The sequence below is a fragment of the Centruroides vittatus genome, unplaced genomic scaffold, assembly GCF_030686945.1.
Source record: "Centruroides vittatus isolate TY-2023 unplaced genomic scaffold, ASM3068694v2 contig_2747, whole genome shotgun sequence".
Lineage (NCBI taxonomy): Eukaryota > Metazoa > Arthropoda > Arachnida > Scorpiones > Buthidae > Centruroides > Centruroides vittatus.
In genome coordinates this window covers 1609582-1623614 of record NW_027121750.1, presented here as the reverse complement: position 1 = coordinate 1623614, position 14033 = coordinate 1609582, and the positions used below count along the sequence as shown (strand labels likewise).

At 34.0% G+C, this 14033-nt stretch overlaps 1 protein-coding gene across 2 annotated transcripts; it reads left to right on the top strand.

Annotated features, from left to right (window-relative positions):
- Window positions 1-155: 155 nt before the first annotated feature.
- On the top strand, window positions 156-13723 carry spartin. Of its 2 annotated transcripts, none has more exons than XM_067266518.1 (7): window positions 156-270; window positions 4967-5750; window positions 6294-6464; window positions 8066-8260; window positions 8342-8503; window positions 10632-10722; window positions 10791-13723. In XM_067266518.1, exons 2-7 carry the CDS (start codon window positions 4970-4972, stop codon window positions 11041-11043), a joined length of 1653 nt encoding a protein of 550 aa, XP_067122619.1. In that variant the 5' UTR covers window positions 156-270; window positions 4967-4969; the 3' UTR covers window positions 11044-13723. The 2 variants fall into 2 exon arrangements, with proteins under 2 accessions (XP_067122619.1, XP_067122618.1); XM_067266517.1 differs by having other exon boundaries at window positions 4967-5756.
- Window positions 13724-14033: the final 310 nt, after the last annotated feature.

The following is a 14033-nucleotide window of genomic DNA, read 5'->3' as shown; positions in this document are numbered from 1 at the left end:
AGGCCGTAAATTCTAATTAAGCATTTTATCGGATAGTTAATGTAAACTATTACTTTTTATGTTAATTAATTAATTAATTATCGATAATTTTAGTGTTTTATTGTAAAATAATTAGGCGATATCGCCGGAAGGTGTTTCTAATGCGTCATCGGAATCACATGGTTTGGTTTACTCGTCTGGTCGACGTCTGTACGTGTGTCGGAATGGAGTTTTAAATCTCGAGCAAAATACCCGTAATTTTTAATTGCGTATAGGTTTATAAGGTTAAAAGTAAGTTTACGTCTCTTATTTTCACTAAATATTACGAAATTAAATTATAAAGTTGTATTCGTTTAAATCGCCGGAAGAGTGAAATCGACATATTTCGATGTAAACAAATATTTTTTGAATTTACAATGGATTATTTGAAATATTTGTCTTGTAATTGACGAGTTTTTCTCGAGCGATCGCTTTATGGAGTCACTAAACGTGACATTTTTTTCCTCGTACGATTTTCCTCATGAAGCTCGTCTTAAACAATTGTTTGTCAAAGTTTGAATTTAATGTCTTGTTATATTTGTGTTAATGTGGATAAAATGGTGGACTGGTTCTATAAATTTTCTTCAATACTCTTTCATTTTATTATACTCTTGTTGCCGAAAGATATAACGAACTGGTCGTAATAGTTGTAATTGTACATTTGGTATTATATCGGATCGGGGTGCAATTAGGCTCTCGGCACCAAGGCGGACTAAGATCTCGGTACCCTTCTCGTTCCGGAGACGTCGATAACTCCCGAAGAGTCCCTCTTACGCGTCTTTTTCTCTCGGCACTCCCTTACCACCAAGGTTCTCGATCCGTGGAACGTGGGAGCTCCGTGAAGCCGCTTCGAGTGTTCCGCAAAAAAATCAAATATACAATTAATGGTTAATGTTACCCTAGGTATCAAAGATGGCGGCTCGTCTCCGATTCCAGCAAACAGAAGCAAGGAAACTGGGGACGCGTGTTTTCCAAAACCTAACCTATTCTAATAATCTGGTTGCTAATAATTATGGTAATTTATTAGAATAGGTTAAGTTAGGTTAGAACGTGCGTTCCCACTGTTTCCTTGCTTCTGTTTGCTGGAATCGGAGACGAACCGCCATCTTCGATACCTAGGGTAACATTAACCCAATTAATTAAAAATTGTTGCAAAAGAAAAATCGATACGATGTAAAATAATTTTTGTACGAGAATGTAATCGGTAAATGCCATTGACATCGTATACTAGATCGAGTGTGCTGTCGATTTCAAAAATTTTTTCCGCCCTTTCTTCGAAACTGATGTATTGTAAGTGTTCTGGAGAAAAAATGTCAAAGTTTAGTGTTCCCCAACTTCAAAAAGATTGAGAACCGTGGCCTCACCTGACTCTGATAAATTTTGCAAATAATTACATGCTCTCCTCTTGCATTCCTATTATCTGGCACTTTGTGTGCTCCTAGTTATCTCTCTTTATTAAATGTGTGAATATTTAATCGGTTGAAATTTTGGTATATCTAATTTAGATCACTTCACCCTTGTCGTTTGTTTTACGGATCGCCGATAATGAGTGTGGTATTGTATTTCGAGTGGGCACGTGGATTGCGATCGTAATGGGTGTGTGCCGTTTGCATAAGTTATTTTCTTTTGTTTATATATTTTAGATGATTGATAATTATATGACGTAACCAAATTTCGGATATTGGAAAAAGCAGTGGCGTGCGGTGACGTCTGACGATAGGGAAGTCGCGCCGGCCCCAGATAGAATCGTCGGAAGAGTTATACGATATTTTGGCGTATAGCATCCACCGGCTAAACTGCATGAGGTTGATGCTCTGTAAAGCACGTGTGCGAATGCGTATAATCTGGCTGCATTACTCCATGCAAATATTTTTACCACGGAAGCTTGACAATACGGCACTTCCGTTGGAATATGCATATACGAATTTATATTTGAATATACAATAGCAATCTTATCCTTTTTTTTCACATGTAGTATAGAAATTTGTGATAAGATACATAATGCAGTTATAATAAAATATTAATTTTAATTAATTCGGAGTACGTTAAAATATGAAAATAATCGCACGATATGTATTTATATATTAGAAAATACAAGGAAAGCGGTGCTTCCACTGCTTCCGTGGAAGGCACACCACTGGGAAAAAGATATTGTAAACATAGAAAGTTTGCAATAGTTGTCTAAAAGAAATTTAACCAACTGGTGGCCTAGTGGATGTAACTACCATAATTTGTGCCTTGCCAAACCCGCGACCGACTACAGGCTCAGAAAACTTCACAGGCCGACCGTGCGGCGCTTTTCCAGTTTTCTTTACGTTAGTAATGCCTAAGTGGAGACCAGTTTCCCTTAAAAGACCTCTTGGGAGGCAATTCCCTTTAACAGATCCCGTGTCACATTGCCTTAAGTGAATAAAACCAAAACTAAAAGAAATTTGCACAAAACTTTTTCAAAGGCTTCCGAGTGAAGGAAAATGGAGTTTGGTTTAATTTTTGCATGATTATAATCGTGCAAACATAAAAACAAAATCAAATTTTATGTAAATAAAGTCAAGTCTTAAAATCTACTAGATTTTTCAGTTTAAAAATTGGTTTTAATTTTCATTCTTATTTGATTTTTTTTAAATTCTTTTATTAAAGAATTTGAATCTGAAAATTCATTATGATTGTAATCCATGTGTCTATCGTGTAACAAAACACAATGTGACTGCTTCAGGATTAAATTGTTAGAAAATGAACTACTCTCAGAAGCTGTATTTGACGAATGACATAAAAATAGCCTTATTTTCTTCAATCTGATTGTCTTATTAATAGGTGAAAACATTTGTGTATTCATTAAAATTATATGTTGATGTGAAGATAAATCTATTTTTGTCAATACAGTAAAATGTTAGAGTTGTGTAGAGAACCTGCATGTCACACAAGCTTACATGTTTATGTGACATGCAGGTTCTTTGTTTATCTGGTACTTAATAATATTGAATGTCAGGTAATCTGGCACCCTGTGAAACGTAACTGATAATCCAGCATATTATTATTTTATGAATAAGAATTTGTTTGGGTATGTGGTATACTAAATATTGGTAGAAATCAAGGTAAAGGTGGGGATGTGGCTGTAGACATTACTACATATCAAGAGATTGAGTGTGTTGTGATTGAGAAAATTAACTCAGTTTGTTAAGGCACCTTTGTTTGTATTGGATTGAAGATTGCTGTACATTTTGTACCGTGCACATGCCAGTACAAAATGTACAGCAATATCTGCAACATTCAGATTGCATATAACTTATCAAATTTATAAAAGACTACGTGTTCTTCCAGCAGTGTGGTGTAGCTCCGACAGCAACTGTCGTAGAAGCTACTTGTCTGGTGGTGTGGACTGTCGTAGAAACAACACAGAATGCAGGGTTACAATCTGACATAGACTTTTTTCTTTGGGCTGATTCGTGTCTACTCTTTCACTGCACAGACTATAGAAACTTTTTAAAACTTGGGGCTGTCGTGATAGGTTGTTCAACACTTCTGAGGTTATTTACTAGAAACTTTGTCTGGATCTGATGTTGGGGTCTAGCCCTGGCATTATGCTCTTTGTTTTGTATTTTTTATAAAAAAGTTTTACATAAGAATAAGCAATTATTTATTCTGACATCATCACAATGCTGGGCTGCAATTTTTAATCATATTTTTAATTTATTTAATTTAAAATATATGCTCTCCTCTTCAAATTAGTATTGGCTCGTTCCTATACATCATACGTTTCCTTTAACAATTGAGGCGTGCCGGTCATCTATCTAACATCTTTTGGAGGAAAATTTTTGAATTTGAAATAACATGACTTCCTGTTTGCATAGGAAGTTCTTATATAGTTAATCGGGCCCCTAAGGTTTCCACAGTGGTCTTGTCTTTCGTCTATCTAACTCCATTCTTGAGATTAAGGAAAGACGGACGAATGACTGTGAGAATCTAGATCTACAATTTTTTCAAATTGCAGCCCAATTAAGTAAAAATTTGAAAAGTTAGCACGGAATTTTAATTTTAAAAATGATTAGCACTGTCAGTATCACATTGTTTTAAAATAATGTGATTTTATAATGTAAACAAACAATAAATAAGTCTTATTACACATGTATAATTTTAAAATTAACACATCTGTGCAAGATTTAAGAAAGTCTGACATGAGTGAACGAATATAACAATGAAATACAAGTGCCATTTACTGAGTTTTCATTTACATTTCTAGTATATACAATAACTTTCAGTCGATTCTTTACGAACAGCCGGTAAGGGATCTCGCACGACTTTTCCGAACTCATAATATACAGTTAAAGTCGTGTATAGTGCCATCTGTTATGACATTTAATTAAAAAATAATTTTTTATATTGTTAATTAGTATAAAAAGACTTAATTTTGAGGATGAATATGAGTTTTTAAAAAATTGTAAATGTCAATAAGGAGAGAAATTTTCATTAAGTTGACCTCGCTTGAAATGTGACATAAGACTTCCTCTATCTCCCCACCCCCTCCATAAGTTGTCTGCAGCAGCTCCGCTGGCTGTTTGACCGCCTGTGTGCAATATCGATTATGCCGCCCCTGTTTAACCATGACTACCTACGCTGAGCTTGCCAGCAATACCAATTTGCTGGCAAGGTGTGGACGTGCTGCTCGCATTTGCCTTGCACGCTCGCTTACAGTGGGCCTGGTTGTCTGTTCCTCATTTCCACACTGTGATAGATGACACGTTCTGGTTTTTGGAAGGCTTCTTTGCCAATTGCATAGTCTGTTGTGGACTCTGGCCCACTAGATTTCACCCAGATTTTGGGGTCTATTAACTGTAATTGATAGGTACTAAAGAATTACTAAATTTTTTATAATTATTTAATAATTTAAAATTTTATGTCTCACTAATTACATTTATTGTCATTCTACATCATTCTACTGTTTTTTCCATAGAAAATGGAAGAACAGCTTTCAAAAACTACAACAGAAGAAGAAGAAATAAAATTATTTCATACAAACCATGATGAAGCATATATGTATATATCACAAGGTTTGAGTTATGAAGAACAAGGACAAAATATTTTAGCAAAAGAAATGTATCAGAGAGGAATTCAGAAAATGGAAACCGCTTTGGCCATTCGTTGCGATCAACCGCATTGTACCGGTGAAAGATGGAATAAAATGAGAAATATGCAACATAAAATGAGATTAACATTACAGAAAGTAAATGTCCAAGTTTCTACCATTGGAGGTAATGCAGTTCCTGCAGCAACTAGCGAAACAAATAATAGCCACGGAAATAAAATATTAGATAGACCACCATCGTACGAAGAAGCTTGCGGCTATGCATCGTTGGGATCTGCTTCGTTCAATGGAAGTAATACGTGTAATTATCAAAAAGATGTAAATGGTAATAGTAAAGATTCACTGGTCGATTATAAGGAATTATCGAGCGAAGCAAGAATGGAACGACCCCACTCCATGGGTGCGGAAGAAATATTTTCTATTGCCGACGGAGTACAAATTTTTTTTATATCGCGAGAAGAATACGTCAGTGCTCCATCATACCCTTCTTCTCTTCATATATATAAATTTGTTGACGCTCAAGAGGCAGCTGCACAAAACAGTCCACAAGCTTGGTTACAAATTGGCGATTGGATTTATCCATTAGATCCTGGAAAATCACCCGTTTTACACAGTGGTTATGGTGCCTTCATTTTTCCGGATGTTACAGCAGGTACAGGTTTGTGCAATTTTTATTACAAAATTTTAATTTAATATTATATACAGTATGCTAATAATATTGCTTTATTAAACTTTTAGGTTAATGTTACCTATGGTTCCAAAATGGCGGCTCGTCTCTGATTCCAGCAAATAGAAGAAAGGAAACAGTGGGGACGCACGTTCTAACCTAACCTATTCTAATAAATTACCATAATTATTACCAAAATTATTAGAATAGGTTAGGATGTGCGTCCCCACTGTTTCCTTTCTTCTATTTGCTGGAATCAGAGATGAGCCGCCATTTTGAAACCATAGGTAACATTAACCAAATTTTATAAGTTTTAAACTAGAATTGTGGTAAATATTTTATATTAATATTGTATAATAATATCTTTTATGCTGTATTGTACTTTACGGGGTATGTGTCTTCTCATACTAAACAAAGATGGGTAAAGTAATAGTTTAAGGATTTTAGAATAAAATCGGTGATTAAAAATATATGCCAATAGTTTATCTTAAGTATAAAAATTAAATTACCACTAAAATTTTCTTTTAGGTTCTTCCATAGGTGTAATACTGCCATCAGAATTGGACCAATCGACTAAAGATTTATTTGAAGCAATATTAATCGAATTAACGGCATTGAAAAAAGAAAAATTTCTGTCTTTAAAAGAGATAGATGCTAAAGAGCGCATGAGTTATAAAATTTCGCACGGAATTGTTGCAGGTAGTTTTGCATTATTAGTTTATTTCTGTTATTAAATTCCTCTATTTCAGTGCAACGAACTAACTGATTAATATGAATTGTTACTTACTGTTGCCAGATTTTACAAATTGCAGGTTTAGACCAAAATGCACGTACGCACACATGCAAGCACTCGTACACATACTGGTACTAAATACTAACAGTCAAAGAGCTTTTGTATTATACAATTTAATATATTATGTCGTCAGTGTTTTTACACTTTTTATTTCAGGGAAACAACACTTACGCCAATAAAATAACGAAATATATTGACTTTGGCAAAAAGTTTTATTTTTTCATTAGAAACCAAACATTACTACGAAGAAAATATTGCACATTTTTAATAGATATAAATATAGTAGTGTAGTAAAAAGTTTCTTTTATTTTTATTGAAGTTGTCAAACTTTAATTTTGGATAAAATGTCTTTCAGATACAGTCTAGTCCATCTTTAGATCTTAAAATATAAATTGAACAATGCTAATGTTTTAAAGAATACAAAGTTTTTAAACAAAAATGAAGAACAAAGTACAGTACACCCCCTATAACACGGTAGCTACGTTCCATGTCATACGAATTCTGTGTTGTACGAGTCACTTTGATTTTACAAATACATGAGGCGTTCACAGCCCGGCACCTGTGCAGTTTAGGGGGTATGGCTGTTTGAAAGGTTTCTTCCATAAAATTAGTCGATTCTAGACTAATTTGACTCAAACATTTCCAGAACATGTATAATTTTTTGGGAATAATCCATATAAACTATGCTATAAACAAAAAATTGTAGGATTACTTACCAAGTGTGCACCATTCGAAGATGCCATTGCTTAAGCTTGTTTTCGTTGCGGAGCGGCTCGTCGAACGGCAGGCGCATATTTTCCGATAAGTTATTTTTCTGTGAAAAATTTGCCAAACTTTGGAGACATCATTAATATAAATATAATTTTTATGGCCGTTAAATAATAAATGTTTTTTAGTAGGTCCGCTGCTCATTTAAACTCGACAGTTTGTGCAATGTCTGCTAGGTCCAGATTCGACTAATCCCGTCGAGACACGAGTCGGCCGTGACAATCTGTCTCGTTCTTTTACCGTGTTATACGAGCCTTTTTTAGTGTGTTATACGAACGCAATCGCAATTTTTCCGCCATGTTATACGAATCTGTCTTATATCAACCCGTGTTATAGGGGGATCTACTGTATTGTTATTGTGCAAGTGGGAGTTAATCCAAATGCACGTAAACTTAAAAGGTTTACTCTGCACCATGAAGAGAAATTATTTCAGAAGTCTGACTTTTTTAAAGAAAAACAGCAGCCCTATGAAGGAATGCTGAGGGATGTTAAGAAAAGGAGATATTAGATCATCAGGCAAAATGTCTTACTTTGTTTTAAACTAGGAATGCACTTCGGAAATTGTCTTTTTTGACAAAAAATAGAGCATGCTTTAGAACAATTTTCAAATATTTAACAACAATGCTTTAAGCTAACTAACAAGTATAGTGATATAACATGCACCCTAATTAAGACATAAATAAAATAAAAAACAAGAAAATATATTTTATTACGGGAAATAATAATCGGTCATTTATAGGAGCGGAATTATTATCCGAGGGTTTATCAAAAGGTGTGGAATTGACAAATGATCTTATGAAGAAAGGTGCTTCGAAATTGAGAGAGAAAGTAAGCCCCGAAAGTAAACCTTTAGATATAGATCCTAGAGTTCAGAAAGGTATTACCATTGCTAGAAATGTTTCGGGAACGGTTTTGACTGTCAGTGGCTTTTTAGGTAAATATTTATCTCGTAATTTTTACGGTAATTTTGAATAATTCAATTTTCAATAATTTTATTTAAAAATTTTAATTTTAGTTTCAAAACTCGGAAAACTAACTGTTGCATTGGGTCACCAGTTAGCTCCTCATGTTAGAAAGCAAGGGGAAAGAGCAATAGCAGCTGTATTTAACACCGATGCTGTCGATTCACAGAAAAAAATGGATGATGTGATGATAGTGGCTGCTGGAGGACTGAAAGGTTTGTTTACATAATATATAAGGCTATTGATTATGTTTGTATTTTGTTTTAGTATTCTAGCTCTGCACCTTTTTTCTTAAATATCCAACTAAACTGTAAAAATAAATAGTTTATTCCATAAATAACTCTAGAATATAATTGAATATCTTCTAGCATCTCATAATTTTAACATTAGTACCATATTTTCTGGCGTATAAGACGACTTTTTAACCCAGGAAAATCATCTCAAATGTCGGGGGTCGTCATATACGCCGGAAAGTACAGTATATCTTAATTCTTTAACGACCAAATTTTTATCTCAAAATTAAATAAACTTTAATTTACAAAATTACCATCAGTGTGTTGCACGAGTGTAAATCTGTGATAAACTGCAAGTAAGTGAACCAACTAAGTTTGGGTATTTAAAATTTATTCTGTAGATTAACAAAGAAACGAGATGGCTGACCAGCTCCAATTTTGATATGTTTAATTTTTATTTAGAATATTTAAAGGAAATTTATCCTAATATTGGCAAAATATTTTTAAGAAAGATCAGCTCTTGTAATATTGTACGGTGATGGTAAGTTTTTAGAATCAATTCCATTTTAAAAACCAATGGTTTTACATTGTCTCAGTTAAATAAATCTTACTTTATAATGTGAAATAATAATTTTAATATATAGTATTTATATTAACTCTTTCCTCCATGTAGGCACTTTTAAACCCATCGTGTCCGGACCCACAGTGGAGGCAGCTGGATGCTGAGGGTCAGGGCTTAACAAATCTGGGAAATATATCCCCCAAAAAATTCCTGGGGTTTTTTAACTGCTGGATTTGATTCTGGGTCCTCAGTGATAGGCTGATGCCTTAACTGCCTTGGCCATCTGGCTGTCAGATGTTTATCATTTAGGCAAACAAACAAGTTCTTCGTATACACCTAGTTTTATTTCCAATTTCAATAAAAGATAATCCGTGGATGATGGCAATTACTGTATGGATATCTTTTACACCGAAAATTACTTTCTCCTCTTAGTGGAAGTGAGCAGTGTCTCACTGCTATACAGGTATCCGATACACAAAATCAATCGTGGCAATCCCTTTTTATAGGCGGCAGAAATTTTAATTAATGCAGCTTTAACAACTGTCTTTATTTAAGTTAGATGTATTTTTCTTGGCAAATAAGGTGTTAGTGAATTTGTTATTTTCATATATTAAAATAAAAATATTTGTTATTAATCAAAAATTTGTTCTAGTGGGCGGTGATTGTTCAGTTGAGTACCGAGATACCACTATATTTGATTAACACAATTTTGATATACGCAATAGCATCGAAGGCTTAATTAACCACGTTAATCAAGGGATACCTGTACTGCCTGATAGAACTACCAAAACGGTGCCGAGATACTTGTGCAGAAGCTACTCATAAGCACCCAGTCGATTAATCACTTAGACAATGTAAAGACATAGATTTGATCCAATGTTCTGCAATGTTGTGAAATGCGCAAACATCTATTGAATATATCAGGCTTGTTAGCTGGTAGCAGGGAGATTGGGTAGATTTGTCATCCGGATGCAGATTTCACATTTGTATGGTATGAAAAAGCTCATGCCTTCAATAGACTGCTATTCATTTGAGCGACATTCAATGCCCAAGTTTTATCCAGACAGGCAAACACCCACATCGTGTGAAAGTGGCCTAAGGAACTCTTCAACCACACGTGACTGTATAAATAGTTCCATTGCATAAGCAAGCAATTCAAGCACTTCATTGCTAACTAATGAAGAAGTGTCCAATTTCCAAGTTATCTCTATACAGTCAGTCATACACAAAAAACATTTAATGTTTCTATCAGACCCTGTGTGTAGTTATCAAACACATATTACACTGTATATGTTTAGTCATGTATTTTTTCTCCCCCAAAGCAACAGTCGTTAAAATCTAACACACACATCTTTATTTGAAGTAGTATTTTGTCACAATCTGGCAAATAAAAAACAAAAATACATAAATAAATTTTGCTGCCACCCTGGCACATTTTCGTGAAATGCCAAATAAAATTTTTCTTTGATGAAATCTGTATTTTCTACAGACGTATACTAGATATAACAATTCGTAAAAATTTTGATTATTTATAATTTTTAAAAATAGGTTTTTCCACCATTTACATGGGCCTCGAATCTTCCGCAAGATCACTTGCTTGTTGCCTTACTAACGAAACCGTACAGACCGTCAATCACAAGTAAGTTTTGTTTATTTTGTTCATTGCTTTACTCGATAATTGAATTAATAATTTGAATACGTTTACAGATACGGCAGTAATGCAAGTGCCACGGTCGACAATGCAATGAATGCAATAGGCAACATGGCACTGGGTGCATACAACATTAATTCTCTCGGCGTCAAGGCAATAGCTAAGAAAACGGCCAAGGATACCGGAAGGGCGGTGCTCGAAGACTACATAGATGCCACCGATCCTCGTTCGGAATATCACAGACAGCAGAACGGCGAACCTTCTAATTATCCGGAAAGATCCGATCCGGCAAACAAGAATTGTAAATAAGTAAATTACCGAAATACTAAAATATTTTTGTATTAACAAAATTCTCAAAAATGGCGCATTTAAAAATATTTAGAAGTTTGTTTAACATGTGCTTACAACAATTTTTAAATTTTGAATGAAGGCGATGTCTTTAAAAACATCATTTTTATATCAATGCCTATATAATTATATAAACTTTATTTATATTCAACAAATATTCTTCCATTAATGAATTTATAATAACTCAATTGGTTTGATTCTTACATTTTATAATTTGCTATCTAATAATTAAAATAATTCGTAAGCATTTCCTACTCTCAAAAACGGTAATTGAGCCAATAAGATACTTACGTCAAACAACTTTTATTCAATTTAAAGCATGATCTAAAGAATAAAATTAAATAATGTGTAGAATCTCATGAATTTCTTTCTAACAATTAAGTTGAGTAAGTTTAAAAAGTAATTAGGGATAATAGGTTTTAAGTATTAATAATATCGGATTGTCTGGAAAACTCGTGCCGATTTTCCACATTAAAAACTGTGAATTTTTTTATTTGCTTAATTAAATTTTAATTAATATTTTCTCTTTCCTCTTACAATCATCTTTTGTTTACTAAATACTATTATTTCTGTATTGAAACTTATAATATTACCGAAATTTCCTACAATAATCCATGATTGCCTGTGTTTAGTCAGTTTGAAAGCAGATGCAGGTTTGCTGTTCATTTTCAATTCCAGTTGTGAGCTCACCCGGCAGCTTTTCCATTGTATAACTTGCTACGTATGGCTTTAAAAATTACGAAAAATCCTTTATGCATTGCACGTATTCGTCTAATGTCGGAATTTTTCCCCGAAAAACCCAAATATGTTAAATAATGTTTCACTTTAGTTCTCTTCATTTTCTGTACCATAACCCATGTCTTAATTTATATTATTAAATTTAACAGAGACTCTCTTCTTTCTGTATAATGACGAGTCTCGGAGAATTATTTAGAAGCCGACTGTCAATTTCGGCATAATTAATTCTCTACGGTGAATAAGAAATGAGTAATCGACTATTGAATTCCTGCCATTGGATATTGTAGTGTTTACGTATAGCTTTCTTAGTAAAAACGACAATGACGACATTAACGGCAATAACTTTATTTACTCTGGTATCGTTCTTCCTAGAACCAGTTTTGACTGTAAGTAGTTTATCAAATATTAAATATACTACAGATATTTTTCAATTGAATTTTTTAGTATGGCATTTATTATAATTATCTACGAAGGAAGACTTTCAAAATCCTTCGTCTTAGACATCGAGGAGACTGGCCGACTTTTCGATCGGTCTCCTTGACGTTTGAGATACGTGACTAGATAATCGTAATGCTAGTAGAAAGAAATGAATTTAGGGGATATGCAGGGCACGGCTGTGTTCCCTTCTAAGGATTTTTCTGGTGTAAAACCAGGTACCTCGGATAGTAAAATATTTTATAAGGTGCATTGTTTCCTTTCTGCATCCTCCCCTAAAGATTTCTGGATCCATTATTGCTAGCAGGCTATAAACTCTTGCTATTTCATTACTATAAAGTGAATTCTGAAGACTAAAATAATTGTATATGTTAAAAACAATACTCTTAATTTCACCATACAATATATTTCATCTAATTTTTGCCGGCATAGCATTTCTGTCTTATTGGGGGCTATAAAACACACAAAATGATACAACTTTCCAAACAACCGTGTATAAACTATTTGATATAAAGACCAGCCGAAAGTATTTCAAAATGTTTATGCCATATTTGTGCGTTTAGTTTAATAATGCAGTTATTTTTAATCAGTTAAGTACTCAATTTGTGTTTTAAAGTTTTTGATAAAGGTTTACTTCAAAAGAACTTACTTATATTAGTTATTTTAATACTAAAGTAGTTTGTAATTTGTATTTAAATATACAGTAGACACTTGCTAATGCATCCGTTCCCTACATTTGGCCTTTCTTGCAGATTACTAGGAGTGTATAGACCTTAAACCTGCTTAAAGCCAGTAAACGGTACGACTTATTCTCCCTTTACTACCGATCGTTTTTGGAAACGGGTGGGCAAATAATACGGCATGCAGAAATTCTATACGGGTCGACCTTCGCTAATCTGTCGTCGTCGGAAGATGCCAGATTAGCGATTTTACTAGAGAACCGAACGGCTAGGTCGATGCCAGCGGTGTTTATGCAGCGGGTAGACAAGTCGATGCGACGACCCGGAAGATTTGAAATTATGCTAGCCAAAAATAGTACCAGATTAGTGATGGTCAATATACTATTATATTTTAGTACTGCAATACCGGAGGGTACGCTAAATAATTGAAAGGCCAAATTAGTGAGAGTTTGCTGTATCTATTTTTGCATTTATGTAGTAAAATTCAGTTATATGTAATTTCTGAATTTAAACCGAATGTTATTATCTGTGATGAAATATAATAAATACGGCAATTTCGAGGAGAAGGTTTTGTCGAGAATTATTCTCCTCCGATGTTACAAAACTCAATCAATTTAATTATAAATTAGAAAATGTTTTTTGCCGGAAGTTATCGGATTTGATCGGGTATTTGTCTGATTTATTTTTGTAACGATAATTGTCTTAATTTTCTGAAAGTGTTTGAATTTTGACTCTTGGAAGGAAGGATGATGATAAATTTTAATTTAATAAATATTTTAAAAAGATTGTTTTTTGTGTGAAATATCTTAAAATGTTAAGGAAGTCATTTAAGTTAAGAACTTCCTAAAATAAGGTGATTTATTTATATGTCCACCGGTGGCCGAGCGGATAAAACCGCCCGGCACGGGTAGTTCGTCGCGAGTTCGTGCCTCGCTAACAGGTTGGCCACACCGAGTTTTCTGTGTTTTCTTCACACTTAAATAGTAGCCAGTTTTCCACGAATTCCTCTCGGGAAGCATCCCCATTGGCAGATCACCCTGCCGTTGCATAGTCGTACACAGTTTATTTACATAAATGAAACTGTTAGACAAATGTAGG

What these genes read in the sequence shown, in the direction of transcription:
- spartin (XM_067266517.1), top strand. Translation starts at nt 4,970, where the DNA reads ATGGAAGAACAGCTTTCAAAAACTACAACAGAAGAAGAAGAAATAAAA. An exon ending in GACTGTCAGTGGCTTTTTAG is followed by an intron (nt 8,261 to 8,341) that starts GTAAATATTTAT and finishes TTTTAATTTTAG; the next exon opens with TTTCAAAACTCGGAAAACTA. An exon ending in GGCTGCTGGAGGACTGAAAG is followed by an intron (nt 8,504 to 10,631) that starts GTTTGTTTACAT and finishes TTTTAAAAATAG; the next exon opens with GTTTTTCCACCATTTACATG.